We start from the raw sequence: 14,130 nt of genomic DNA, 5'->3' as shown, positions 1-14,130 counted from the left end.
TTTAGCACTTGACCAAGAGTATTTTGCCTTTAGAATACAAGTCTCCTGGAGAATCAGTTGATATTTAAAACTCCTGAGAGTAAAAGAAAAGGAAATGAATTTCTTTTGTACACCAAAAAGGAAAGATAGGAAGGAAAGAAGGAAGGAAGAAAAAGAAACAGAAATGTTATAGATGGTATATGCACTCTGAAAAAAGATCTGATATCTACTTTCTTCATTGTATTGCTTTTTTGTCTCTCTTTTATTTCATCTAGAACTTCTGGGAAACTTTCTCTTAAAGAATATTATTTAAATATATCATGCAACACAAACTCATATAGAAAGAAAACCAATGTGAACTCTGTTCCTTTCATATTTATTAAATAAAGGGACTAGTCATTCAGCTAAGGCAGTGAGTGTAACACCATTCTATAGGCTCCATTTAGCAGAACTTTCATTTCCTGATGTTTAAATCACAGTTTTCTCCTAAAATATGTCAACCAAATTGCTCAACCCAATTTAATTTCTTTCAAGGAATGTTAATTACATGCTTTGTAATTTAGATGCAGCTTCCTCTCCTTCTGCCATTAAAAGCATAAAACAACCCTAACATAAGCACATTTGGCTCTTTGGGTGGAGCAACGATCATGGATTTGGGGGAGCATTTTTTAAATATTTCAGAACAAAATATTAAGTCACTGGCACTTTACATTAATGAAAGATAATGCCCTATATGCTAGAGGAATGAGACCAATATCAGTAATCCTATAAATTAAGACCCCAAATAAAACAGATACCCATATACACAGTAACTAGAGAGAATTGTTTTTTCCTGTTATGCATTAATTCTTCAGAAAAGTATGAAATTTGACTCCTTAAGATAAAGCTTCTTTTTCCTAGTTTCTTAGAGGTAAGATTAGTTTTCTTATTCTCTGAGTTATTATTGTTGTTTAGTTGCTAAGTCATGTACAACTCTTTCGTGACCCCATGGAATGTAGCCCACCAGGCTCTTCTGTCCAGGGGATTTCCCAGGCAAGAATACTGGAGTGTGTTGCCATTTCCTTCTTCAGGGGATCTTCCCAACCCAGGGATGGAACCCTAGTCTCCTGCATTGGCAGGCGGATTCTTTACCACTGGGCCACCAGAGAAGCCCTGATAGGGCAGTATACTGAATTCTAGTACAAGGAATAGCAGAGGAGAGCAGGCTGTGTAGAGAAGGTTTGGATAAACAGTGGTAGAATGGTTTCAGTAAAACCCATCTATAATTTTATCCTGGAGAATGTATAAATCTTCAAGGGAAAGTTTTCCAGTGGGATAGTGATTAAAAGATTTTTAAAAAGCTCTAAATAGCCTTAATGTAAGCAAAAAAAATTGACCAAACATGAGTCTTTGGGACTTAAGGGTTATTTTTGCCATCCCAAGAAAGATATTTAAAACTTTGCTATTTATGGATTATAGAATTTTGTAACATGTCTGTTATAAAGACAAAAGTGATTATCTGAATAATGTAATATGATGATAATAACAGTTTTGAATTTGCTTTTCCTTACTAAGAATAATAATTCCTTTCTATTATTAATGTGTCACTTTGGGCTATCCCATAGGAACCATAACCATCACTTTCATTACTTTGATATTAAGATTTTTCACATAAAATAATGTAGAATTCCTTAAGTACAGACTGGAACTAGGATCCACATGGATCAAAGAATTGTCATTCTTGGTGACCAAAATAGATATGGAATACTTGATTTTATCTATATTTTAATTATCTCCCTTAAAAAAAAAATCCCAATTTCTTTTATTGACTAGGATTAGCACATACCTTTTGTCCAAATTATATACTTTATTTATTGATTATATTTTCTTAAAAATATCTTAACTTCATAATAAAAAAAAGTGCACCTTTGAAAAACTTAATAGAAAATGATGTTTTCTGTCCCTTTTCTGTGTTATGTTTTAAAAAATGCTTCTACTATCTGAGAGAAGGACTATGAGTTTGGCAGATGTCTGATAATAGTTTGTCAATGATGTGGAAAGTAAAAGTTGGAAGTGTAGTGTTTAAAAATAAGAAATAAAATATTGTATCTTGATATTTATTTATTAGATCATTAAGCAAAATACAATTCTGCCCTGCTTAACTCCTATGGTTATGATGACCCAGCACTTTGAGGAACCTGGCAGACTTTCAGTAGTAAGAACCCGGTAATATGAAATTTTCACTTAAATAAAAAAAGTTCAGCTAATATTTCATCTGAAAATAAATGATTGCCAATGCCAGGCATAGCAAATAATTCTCTATGTGTGTTTAATTTCTTGACTATCCTGACATTGGGGGATATCCATATTTAAGGTTTGAGTAGGGAAGGGCTGTACTAACAGTATCATTCAGTTCACTTGTCTTCCAATAAATAAGCACAGATTATAATAAGGGAACCTAAACATCTAAATTTTACCAAAGCAAAGAAGAATTGGTTTTATTTCTAACTGGTTAATTTTTTGCTCTCTTACTCATGTGGCATTTTGCCATAAATGATGCCTACATTGGAAAATTTATAGAGAAGCTTTATCTGAAAGTTATTCTTTTAAGTACATAAGTACTAATAATTCCATATAAATGATGTACATTTGACAGTCTAATTGGTGAATTTGTACTGTAGTTAGAATTAATCATGATTATGACCTTATCTGAAGCTGAAAAGTTTTATATTCTTAATTTGACTCATTTGGATTTTATAGACTCTTTATGCCTTTTAACTGTTTTAGTTAACACATTTTATAATATTATGATATTTGCCTCATGTGATTTTAAGAAATTCATTGAATTGATGTTGTCAGGAAAGGTTTTATAAATCAGAATTTTTTGCCTGCATCTCAAGATTGTTATTTAAAGTAAGCTTTTTAATGAAATGTCCCAGTGTATATTTAGCTTTATATTAATACATATAAGAATATGACTATGACAAACTAATACTAAGTTCATGGTCATGACACCTGGGAATCAACAGTATCCCAAGCACTATCTTGAACCGACAATGTTTACTTACACATCACATCTACTAAATGTTTTAAATTTGATAAAGATTGGCTTAACTCATGAATCATCAAATACTTTTCTAGGGAATCCTAACAAAGTGGGATACAGAAGACCTTGAATCCAGCTACTAATTTCAGTATGCCTTTTGACAAGATAATGAAAGCCACATTTCTTTCTCCAACTAGACACTGGATTGGTTGATGTTGAGGATTACTGTGTACCCTAGCTTTTTAATTTGTAGACCAAGTAAAGGTATTCAAGTAATACATGTAACAGGTAGCTCCTATGCTATTCCACTTGAGGAGGAAGATGGAGAAGGGTAAGATTTCCTTGGGAGAGACTCCTTTCACTGCTGGGATTGTAGATCCATGTACATAGAGTAGAAAGAGGAAAAACATTGTCAAAACGAGTTAGTGTTAGTTTGCCTGACTCCAGAATTAAAGTACAGTTTATTTTTTTAATAGCTTATTTTATAGTTTCATCTTAGGTTTGATTAATTGGAAGCCTGATGTTTAGACAGCACTTCTGGTTCTAAAGGTCATTGGTCGTTACTTACGCAAGTTAGAATCTGGAAGAGATTTGTGTTTCTCTGTACTAATGTGAGAATGTTAGGTGTATTCCCTTGAATATGAAAGTAAAAGATAGGAGGTGTTAGAAGTAGTTATTAGAAGAATAAAAGAGTTCCTGAATTGGGCATTCATTCATTTATTCAATGAACATCTATTAAGCACAAACATTAGTGATAGTTCCTAGGGATATAGAGATGGCAAAGCATGATCTTTGCTTCGGAGAGTTAAGTCTGATGAGATATATATTCTAGAAACACAAAACTTTTATGTTGCACCTTAAAAAAATAATCTGACCTCTAACTATACAAATATCTGACTTCAATTAGAAAGATATCTATTAATTCAGTGTCGGTACTAAGACACCACACTAAATGAAAGGTATTGTAGTTGATGTTACAGAGATCATCTGAAACTTTTGAATATTTTAAACCAAGATTCCATGGAATGTTGTCTGGTGACTTCTGCTAGTCACTATCAAGGACTAGCCTTCCTTCTGTTATGAAGAAGCTCATTCATTCATTCATTTTTAATTTTTTAAATTAATTTTAATTGGAAAATAATTACAATATTGTGATGATTTTTGCCATATATCAACATGAGTCGGCCACTGGTATGCCTTTTTCCTACTGTCCTGAACCTCCCTCCCACCTTCTCTGAAGAATATTTAGAGAGTACCTGAGCTATATATACCTGGCACTGCTGAAAGTTCTGATGCAGCCATTCACCAGTATGGAGCACCCTGAGAGTGGATCATCAAGGAAATTCTCTAGGGAATCCTGGCAAAGTGGGGTACAGCAAACCTAGAATCATCCCCTAACCCCTAACCAACCCATAATTAAAATGTGATCCTTTTTCCTAGTGTTTTCCATTTCTTGTTTGGGCTGTTTATAGTTAGATTAGATATAATTAAGCTTCAGTTATTCTGATTATCTATGTCATGTTTCAATATCCAGTAAATAATATGATCAATATTTCAGGTCCCAAATACTGCAACATCTTCATGTAAATAAGATTAATAGGATAATTTAGCTATAAAGGATAGGAAATTAGAAAAAGTCATGTAATATTTCATCTAAGAATACTGTATATTCAAATTATAAAAACAAAGATATTATAATTGAGTATCTGTTCAGTGTTGTGATATAATTGGTAGTTAGAAAAGAAATCAATAAACTTCAAGTGCCTTTTAGTATGTAATCCTTAATTTTAAATGGTTTGGTTGAATTTAAAAATAATCCTGAACTAGTTATAATGGAGGAGACATATGATATTTATGCTTCTATCAGTGGTATTGTTAAATTACACACAAAAGTATTTTCTGTTATATCTATAGTGTGTATAAATATTTTTACTTTATCAGCACCATTATGCCAAGGAAATATTTTATATAAAGAAAATTATTTTCAGAAAATAAAGGAACCAGCTTCTTAGGGAAGTCCATAGAATCCTTAGCCCAAATATAAATAAAGTGTTTCTAGTACTGACTACAACATCTATTTTAGAATGGGTTCAACATACTTCAATGTGCATTATACCATGTGCTTACCTCATCCCCTTTATAAAGTAGCTCCTATCAGCTCAGCCATTTCCTAATGTTATACACTAATAGTAATAACATTGTAACAGGTCCGAGAATGCTGTGACCCAAACTACTTTGATTCCATGTGGCACTCATACCTGGCCCTGTGTCGTTCCTGCAGCATTTTAAGACCGGGTTAAAGACTGGATCCCTTCATTTATGCTGATCCCATGAACGACCTGACTTGGCTAAAGTTTGTTGCATTTCAAGATTTAAAACAACCTCTTTCTATTATATTTTTCTTTCGGTGGTATTTGATTTAACTTAAAGGAAAACAAAACAACAACCAAAGATTCATTTCTGCCTTTATTAACTGGAGAGGTAAGAGTGCCAGAGTAACAAGTAGTTTCCAAATGCACAATGAAACACAGGAGTGCATTGGCCAAAGAGAATGCAAACAATCAGCTCTTGCTATAAAGCTAACAATGTGCTGCTCTTTTCAGAATTAGAAAATTAGAGAATATGTTTAATAACAACCAGTGGTATATGTTTTCATGTCAATGAAAAGTGGATAAATTTAGACTTTGCTATTTATGTGCGTTTGATCAAATCTTTTCTGCATTTGACATGAAAATACACTTGTGCAGCTTCTGTTGGTTGGGTCACAATTTTAGAATAAAACCAACTAAACTGCTTCAGAAAAGCAAGATCACAGCCTACCATACGACTCTGGCAGCTTATGTAAGCTCTGCATGATTGTATTTCAGAATCTCTCTATATACAGGAGCTTAATCAAAGATTATTTAAGTTGTTAGCACCACATTTTTAAAGGAAAAAAAATACTGTGGTGCTGTATCTAATCTTGTGACCCCCCACCTCTACCAAAGCGGATTGGCATTATGTCTAAGATATTCTTAAATTACAGATCAAGGAAATGAATACAGAAGACTTAAGGGCACACCTTTGGAATTTTTATATTATAGATTAAAGAAACTATTTTAAAAGCTTTTCTGTGGAATTGATTTTCAGAAGCTAAATGCAACTAGTTCCTCTGAAGGCAGCACAGTTGATATAGGAGCTCCCGCTGAGGGGGAACAACCTGAAGCTGAGCCTGAAGAATCTCTGGAGCCTGAAGCCTGTTTTACGGAAGGTGAGAAGCATAGCATGTACGCTCTTAGACCTCTCTGATCTAGCCATCTCTTCCCTCCCTCCCTGGTTCGTTCTAATCCTCTATAGGTATCCAGCAACTGTACATTTACGTGTTTGTTGGTTGCTTTTTCTATATCAAAGCATAGATGATTTTTGAAAAATGAAGATTTAATTTATGGCATCAGATCCAGTTTTCTATTTTTGTGAATCCTGTTCTACTCTAAGAAATGCTGCTAACTATCTGGGTTTTTTGGTGGCCTTGTTGAATCTTTGATAGGCAAGAAAACCAATCATACATATATCTCTCTACCTTTAAAAAACAAAAGAAAAAAATTTAAGTTGAAGGAGTAATTTATTGTTTACTGTTTTGTCAGGTTATAATGGTATGAATTGATTAATTTACATTTAAAACTGTCCATGAACACTTTGCCATTTGATACTGGAACACATTCTTAAATAAATGTGGTTATATTATTAAAAAGGAACTGTCCATGAATAACAATTACCTGTATCTGTCAAGGTCAAATATATATTATTAGTTCTGAATGATACTAGATAATCAATAATGAAATATCAAAATATACTGAGTGATACAGTATGGGGCACCATGTCACTGGAGTAATACTAACAGGATTTTGTGAAGAAAGCTAGAATTATGTTATTTGAGGTGTGGATCAGTTATCTCTGGAACAATAATGTGTATCAAACCACTCAAAACTTATCATATAACAAAAAATGTATCTTTGCTCACAAGCCCATGGCTGGCAAGATGATTTTGGTGATCCTGGTTGGGATTAGTCATAGGGCTGAGGTCTTAGATGAGACAACTGCCTGACTCAGCTCCATCCACACACTGGCCCAGGCTTGTTCTCATGGTGAAAGCAAAGGAGTGAGAGAGGAAGCCTAAATGCTAAGCACTTGTCAATCCTCCACTTACATCAAGTTTTCTCAGTTTTGTTCACCAAAGCAAAAGTGCCAATCCAGATTCAATGTGGGAGTGTCCTACAAACAGAGGCATAAAATATTAGTGCAATAGCACAGACCATGGCAAATCTCTATTGTAGGTACAGAACTGTTTCTCTAAAACCCTAGGAATCACTTCATCCTTAACTCATTTTTTGGCTAATATCTATTTAATAATTCACCCTATGTCTTAGCCCCTAATTCAATATCATATAATAAATGCTTAAACAAAAGTTTATTTTAATAATGATGGTAGTAATGCTATTTAATTACAACTAATTCTAGAAGTGTTCCCTTCATTTTCATTTCATTTAAGAACATTAAAGCTGTTTAGTTTGAACTTTAAGCTAATTTTTAAAATATGTGATTATGCAAGTGTCAAAATTGATGTCAATAGATTTAAGAGTTTTGCAGATGAGTAGGTTGCACACACCTATTGCTTTTGGACTTGAATGCATTAGAGAAAACAAATATTTATGTATTCATTGTCAATTTTTTAATTATTTCAGAGGAAGAGATATTTTTTCAGCATGTTATGAGGGAAGCCACTTTTTTCCACTCTTTCCTCCAAAATTCTGCACATATTTCAGTGAAGTTAGTTGATTTTGAAAAAAATTACGACTTTACAAAACATTCAAGAGGTTAGATATACCACAAAAATAATTTATGTAGCATTAGTTGTTATTCTTTCCTAGACAATTAGCTTATTTTTAGGGTCACAATATATTAATAATAATATTTATGGTAATATCAACATTTGTTTTTTGTGAAGTTAAAAAACATTTCAGTATGAAGCACAACCAACCATAACATTATAGAACACAATAATAAAAAATACTTAGACACCCACCAACCAATGAGAAGGCAATGGCAACCCACTCCAGTACTCTTGCCTGGAAAATCCCATGGATGGAGGCAGCTGGTAGGCTGCGGTCCGTGGGGTCGCTAAGGGTTGGACACGACTGAGCAACTTCACTTTCACTTTTCACTTTGCTGCATTGGAGAAGGAAATGGCAACCCACTCAAGTGTTTTTGCCTGGAGAATCCCAAGGACTGGGGAGCCTGGTGGGCTCCCGTCTATGGTGTCGCACAGAGTCAGACACAACTGAAGCAACTTAGCAGCAGCAGCAGCACCACCAACCAACTTTAACAGTTTGAATATTTTTGTTGTATTTGCTTCAGGTTTTTTGTTTAAGAATAAATCAGATACAGATTTGACCCCTTTTGTACCCTTTCCTTATTTGTTCCTTTGCTTCCCTCTCAGAAGTGAACCAGTGTCCCAAATTCGGCATTTATCCTTCCCACTAACATTGGTCTTTTTATATTAAACAGTATTTTTTCATCTCATATCCTCTTTAGGAGAAAAAAAAACTAATTTCAGTTCCATCTAGTTCATTACAACAAATATTTTCAAGGCATGTTACTCTTCTTAATCCTTTGGGAGACAGAAATGTGAAAAAGATCACCCTCAAAGAAACAAGAAATATATGCTATTTATTTATTGCTTGAGAAACTAATAATATTTAAGAGGACTTCATTACATTTTCATGAAACAAAGTATGTGATCTGGCTGACATTATAAAGTAGCATTTACTGCGCTTCTTCAAAATGAGGTTTCCATCTTTCTATTCATTGAACAAGATCTCTCTGTCAGAGTTAAACCTCTATGTCAGGAATCTTCTCTTTCTCACACCCCAGCATCCCCATATACATGTGCTGCCAGGTCCTGTCAACTTAGGAGACTCTTTTGGCCCTGACCATTGTCACCACCATTACCCTTGTTTTCACCTTCTTTCATGTTACATTGGCTGAATCTTCTAGGCTCTTGACTACTTGTCCATCTTTTGTCTTCTAGCCATCTAATGCCTTGTACAGGCATAGATCATTCTGAATCAATATTCTTATCCGGTAAATCTTTATAACCCCCAAATAAACCCTTCAGTGTTGCCCCCATTAGATAGCACACAAAATCTAAGTTCTCTAACTGAATCTTTCAGGTCCTTTTCAGATTGGCTGTAGCTGTCTTTTCTGGTGGTAATTCCCAATTTTCTGCTTCATACAGTTTCCAAACTTCCCTGCCATTGCTTCTCCATTCCTTTTCAGCTCTATGTACTAGACCTGATTGCAACACATCCTTCAAAGTTTAACCCCCAATCCACTTCTGTACAGCTCAGTATTAGGAGTTAACCTGCTGGTAAACTCTAACAAGATTTTTCTATCTATAACGATGATATCTATGGACAAATCTTCCCTGCTTGAAATGCACACTGTTTTTAGAGAGACACTGTGTTTTACATATTCTAGTATTATAATTGTCCAGTATAATTCCTTGAATAAACAGGTATGCAAAAAATATTTGTTGAGAAGCCTTTGATCTAGTAGACCACAAAAGTGTTGTTACATTATTGCTGATAATGGCTGGAGGTGCAGAAACATACATATTCAATAATAATAGGATCTTTATATCAATTCTTGTTTATCTCTGGTTATCTTATTTAGAGAAGTATTGTGAAACTTTCCAAAATTCTATTTACTTGTGACTAAAAGGGAAATGTTTACATTGTATCATTAAGTGAACTAATTAGAAATCACATATAAAGTTCAAATATGAGTGGAATTATAGGATAGGGATAGGATGGAAATACTAACCTTTGGTGATTTCTTTCTTTCTCTTGTTCTATACTGAGGTTTTATAATGTAATACATTGTACTATACTATTAGACCATTATACTAGCCCCATAAGCACTAAAAAATAGTTTTTGGATGAATGATTTTAAAATGTATAGATGATTTCTATGTCTACAAGTGAAAGCCAGCTTAAAAAATAACTTATTTATAATGTATCAAGTAATAATGTAGGTGAATCTCCCACCCACACAAATATGCATAATCAAAGAGTGATATTTTTTCTTCCTTTGCTTTGACATATTTTAGACTGTGTGCGGAAGTTTAAGTGTTGTCAGATAAGCATAGAAGAAGGCAAAGGGAAACTCTGGTGGAACTTAAGAAAAACTTGCTATAAGATAGTGGAGCATAACTGGTTCGAAACCTTCATTGTCTTCATGATTCTGGTCAGCAGTGGGGCACTGGTAGGTAACATGATCTGCTCCTTTACTTTTACCTGAAACCCTTTAGCTTTCCCCTCAATCAACCTCCTATTGCATGTTTTCACAAGAAGGTGTTTGTGAAGATGAGAGACACCGTATGATATTTTTAGCACAGTGTGAGAGGCTGGCTAAGTAGCAACTTTTATTGTTCTGCTGTAGGCCTGAGATTGAATCAAATTTAGATCAGTATGATTTTTTTTTGTGAATATTTAAAGAACAACCCTTCTAACTTTTAGTCATCAGAACCAGTTCCTATTAAGAATCAATATGTAGACAGGGTATGGGATTATCAGCTAAATATCAATCTGCTTAACATAAGCTCCTGGAGAAGGCAACGGCACCCCACTCTAGTACTCTTGCCTGGAAAATCCCATGGACAGAGGAGCCTGGTGGGCTGCAGTCCATGGGGTCGCTAAGAGTCGGACACGACTGAGCGACTTCACTTTCACTTTTCATTTTTCTGCATTGGAGAAGGAAATGGCAACCCACTCCAGTGTTCTTGCCTGGAGAATCCCAGGGACGGGGGAGCCTGGTGGGCTGCCATCTATGGGGTCGCACAGAGTCAGACACAACTGAAGTGACTTAGCAGCAACAGCAGCAGCAGCAACATAAGCTCCATTGCTGTGTTCCTGCCCATTCACTAGTGCCATCCACATTGAAGGGTAGATAGATTAAATTACCCACAAGTAGCAAAGTGAGATCATTACAGACTTATTTTATATCTGATTTCGCTCAACAGAATGGTCAAAAAACCAACAAAAATAAAAACCAATTTCTCCTTTTTCCTTGATCCAGATCACCAAGTCCTGATAGTTTTTCCTGTACAGGGATTGAATTATTAATACACAATTGTTCTTTTCATTCCAGAAGACTCAGGGACTCCTGCAAATGAGTTCCCTTGCCCTTTCCAAAGAGCTCTGCAGAATAGTGGCAAAGGGAGGTTCCCGACAACTATATTCATGCTCAGACTGAGCTAGAGAGATAGAGAAAGCAAAAGACTAGTCCTTGCCCCTTCGCCAAGCTAAGGGGACTCCTTGCCTTACATTTTCATCACTAACTGGGTTTAGGGTTACAGTTTTAGGGTTACAGTCAAGCAACTCTGCACTGAGCAAAGCATATATGCTCGCAGATTATTTTGTGCCTCCTATTGTAGACAGAAGCAGCTGGCAGTGTCTCAAAAATTTTAAGCTCTGATGGGATATCCTGATACCAAAATTTAAAGATTATTTGAATTAATTTGTTGACTGAAATGCCCAGTTAAGAGTCACTTGCATATAGATAGCTATAGAGCAAAATGCAGCTCTGGGAAGCGTGAAGTCTTCCACCTTTAGGCACCTGAAAAGATGCTTGCAAGCATGATATTTTCTAATAAAATACCAGTTAGAGACAGTTCATGACAATGAAATTCAGTGGAGTTTTTTCATTTACAGGCCTTTGAAGATATATATATTGAACAGCGAAAAACCATTAAGACCATGTTAGAATATGCTGATAAAGTTTTCACTTATATATTTATCCTGGAAATGCTTCTCAAGTGGGTTGCATATGGCTTTCAAGTGTATTTTACCAATGCCTGGTGCTGGCTAGATTTCCTGATCGTCGATGTGAGTATTCTGCTTGTTATTGTTTCATTTCACTGGCATGTGAATGGTAACTTCTAGTCCTCGCTTGGTGTCTGGCACATAGTAGGTACTCAGTACGACTGCAAGACCCCAAATATAAATGATGGATCTCATCTTCCCAATAAGAAAATGCCCCAAAACATTTTTTGCCAGAGTTTCACAGACAAAATAGTTAAATTAATATTTAAAATCCCGTTACACAAAGCAATATATAAATGTAGAAGTTTTGCTTTATCACTCTCACAGATAACTGTATTTAAATTCTTCACGGGCGTCTTTGATGTTGGCATTTTTGTCATCTTCAGAACCTGTTGCAAAGTGTGTCCCACAGGTGGATTAGTAATTACAAAGGAATATGAAAGTCCAAGTAGCAAGAGACACTTCTTGATTTGTATGATTGTAGAAACAGATTAGCTATGGGCCAATTACTTAAGAGTTTTATGAAACTATATTGGTGTTGAAAATAATATATTAATAAATGCAGTGCCAGAAAGTAAGAGGCTTTAAAAAGTATGAATATGAGTTTATTCCCTTACTTCTGAGGGAAATTTTTGAAGAAGATCTTAACCAGACAAAATTTTTAAAATAAATTTTATTTAATTTTGAAGATATATTTCTTAAATGCCTTTAAATTAATAGTTAATTTTATCTAGAAATTTAAGGCCTTTTGTCTAGGAGAAAACTAGGAGAGCCAGAGGGAACAAGGGCCAGGAAACCTGGAGAGAAGGGATAGAATGATACTCAGATTAATTAAGAAGAAAGACACTGAAATTTTTAGGAAAGAAAAATGTGTGCTTTAAGTACTGAACTTTAAGATAATATTCTGTTGATTATAATAACTCCTTGGTAATTAAAGAAATATAATGATATATAAAAGTTCTGTGTACTAGAAAAAGAGAAAAATGGACTCTTTCATGGAAAAAGTTAGTTTTTATAGTTGTAGGTGAAGAAAATTCAATTTAATTTAGTAGGAGCTTTCTAGTCACCAAACAGAAAAAATTTGTAAGAAATAGAGATTTTTTTTAAATTTAAGAGACTAAAATATCTTTTCCTTTTGCTGAATCTGCATAAAGCAAGCCTATTATTCATATTAACATATAAAGCTACATGCAGAATTATATCAAAAGTTTACTGGCAATAAAATGACAATAATACTTTAAATCACATGTGTTTGAGCACTACAAGCAAAAGAGAAACATACTATGACAATACCAGTTCTTTTATTCATATAATGAGATTATAGATGATACTTTATTTTCTGCCTGTGATTATGATACACTGTACATTTTTAATAAAAATATCTTATGTTTACTATATCCATGTAAAAATAAAGGCATTAAGTCGATACTACCTAAATATAAAGAAAATCTTAAGAGAAATGTGTGAGCAGCTGTTCATGTTACCTAGTGTATTCTGATGTTTACCTTCTTGGATTTAAGAAAATTATTATGATAATGCATTAAGCTAATTAATGCCTTGATTTATGTCAAGCGTATTTATCAATCATCTATTTTCTATGGAAGAAACAAATACGTATGCCATTTTCTGGGCCTATGGGAGCTTACAGGCAACTATGAGGATAGATATGTATACAATGAGAAGATGACATCTGTATTAGAAGTTTCATCTGCTTCGCTGAAGAAGAAGTACAGGCTTCATGAGGGCAGTGCAGTGTGAACTGGCATTTGAAGGATGTCAGCCAGTACAGATGAAGCAAGGACATCAAATCCTTGAAGACACTGCTACATGCCAAGCAGGGCTTGTTCAACCACCAAGTAGTCCTATAGGATAAGCTCTGTGCCACAGGATGAGGGAATTGGTTGATACTTTGTCATTGGTTGATAAGAAACGTAAGTTGGAGAAGAGCTTGAAGGACCTGAGATGCCATTCAAAGAGATCTATTAATAGATCGATGATTTAGCGATTTAGTAAAGAAGCTATTGAAGAGTTCTCAAAGATACTCTTCTGTTGAAGAGTATCTATGGAAAGTGACGAGAAAAGCTCACCCAAGAAATTTGTTGCAGATGCCAGTAATGGAATGGAAGAAAATTACTATTTAGAGGCCAAAAAAGAAGACCAGAAAGAGAAGATCTACATGTATCTCCTTTTCATATTCAGCAACACAAGACACATACAACTGAATGTTACTACTTCTTTAGCTAATAAATACTGCCCCTGTTCAGA

General features: G+C 34.5%; 1 protein-coding gene across 1 annotated transcript in view; it reads left to right on the top strand.

The window, feature by feature from the left end:
• SCN2A (sodium voltage-gated channel alpha subunit 2) overlaps positions 1–14,130 on the top strand; it is an 87,805-nt gene that overhangs the window by 53,483 nt on the left and 20,192 nt on the right. Inside the window, exons 17-19 of the mRNA XM_052664365.1 lie at positions 6,134–6,254; positions 10,152–10,306; positions 11,755–11,928. Coding sequence (XP_052520325.1) covers positions 6,134–6,254; positions 10,152–10,306; positions 11,755–11,928 — 450 coding nt within the window. The remainder of the gene's footprint in view (positions 1–6,133; positions 6,255–10,151; positions 10,307–11,754; positions 11,929–14,130) is intronic.

This window comes from Budorcas taxicolor, chromosome 2 (assembly GCF_023091745.1).
Source record: "Budorcas taxicolor isolate Tak-1 chromosome 2, Takin1.1, whole genome shotgun sequence".
Taxonomy (NCBI): domain Eukaryota; kingdom Metazoa; phylum Chordata; class Mammalia; order Artiodactyla; family Bovidae; genus Budorcas; species Budorcas taxicolor.
This window is presented reverse-complemented; position numbering and strand designations above follow the sequence as displayed.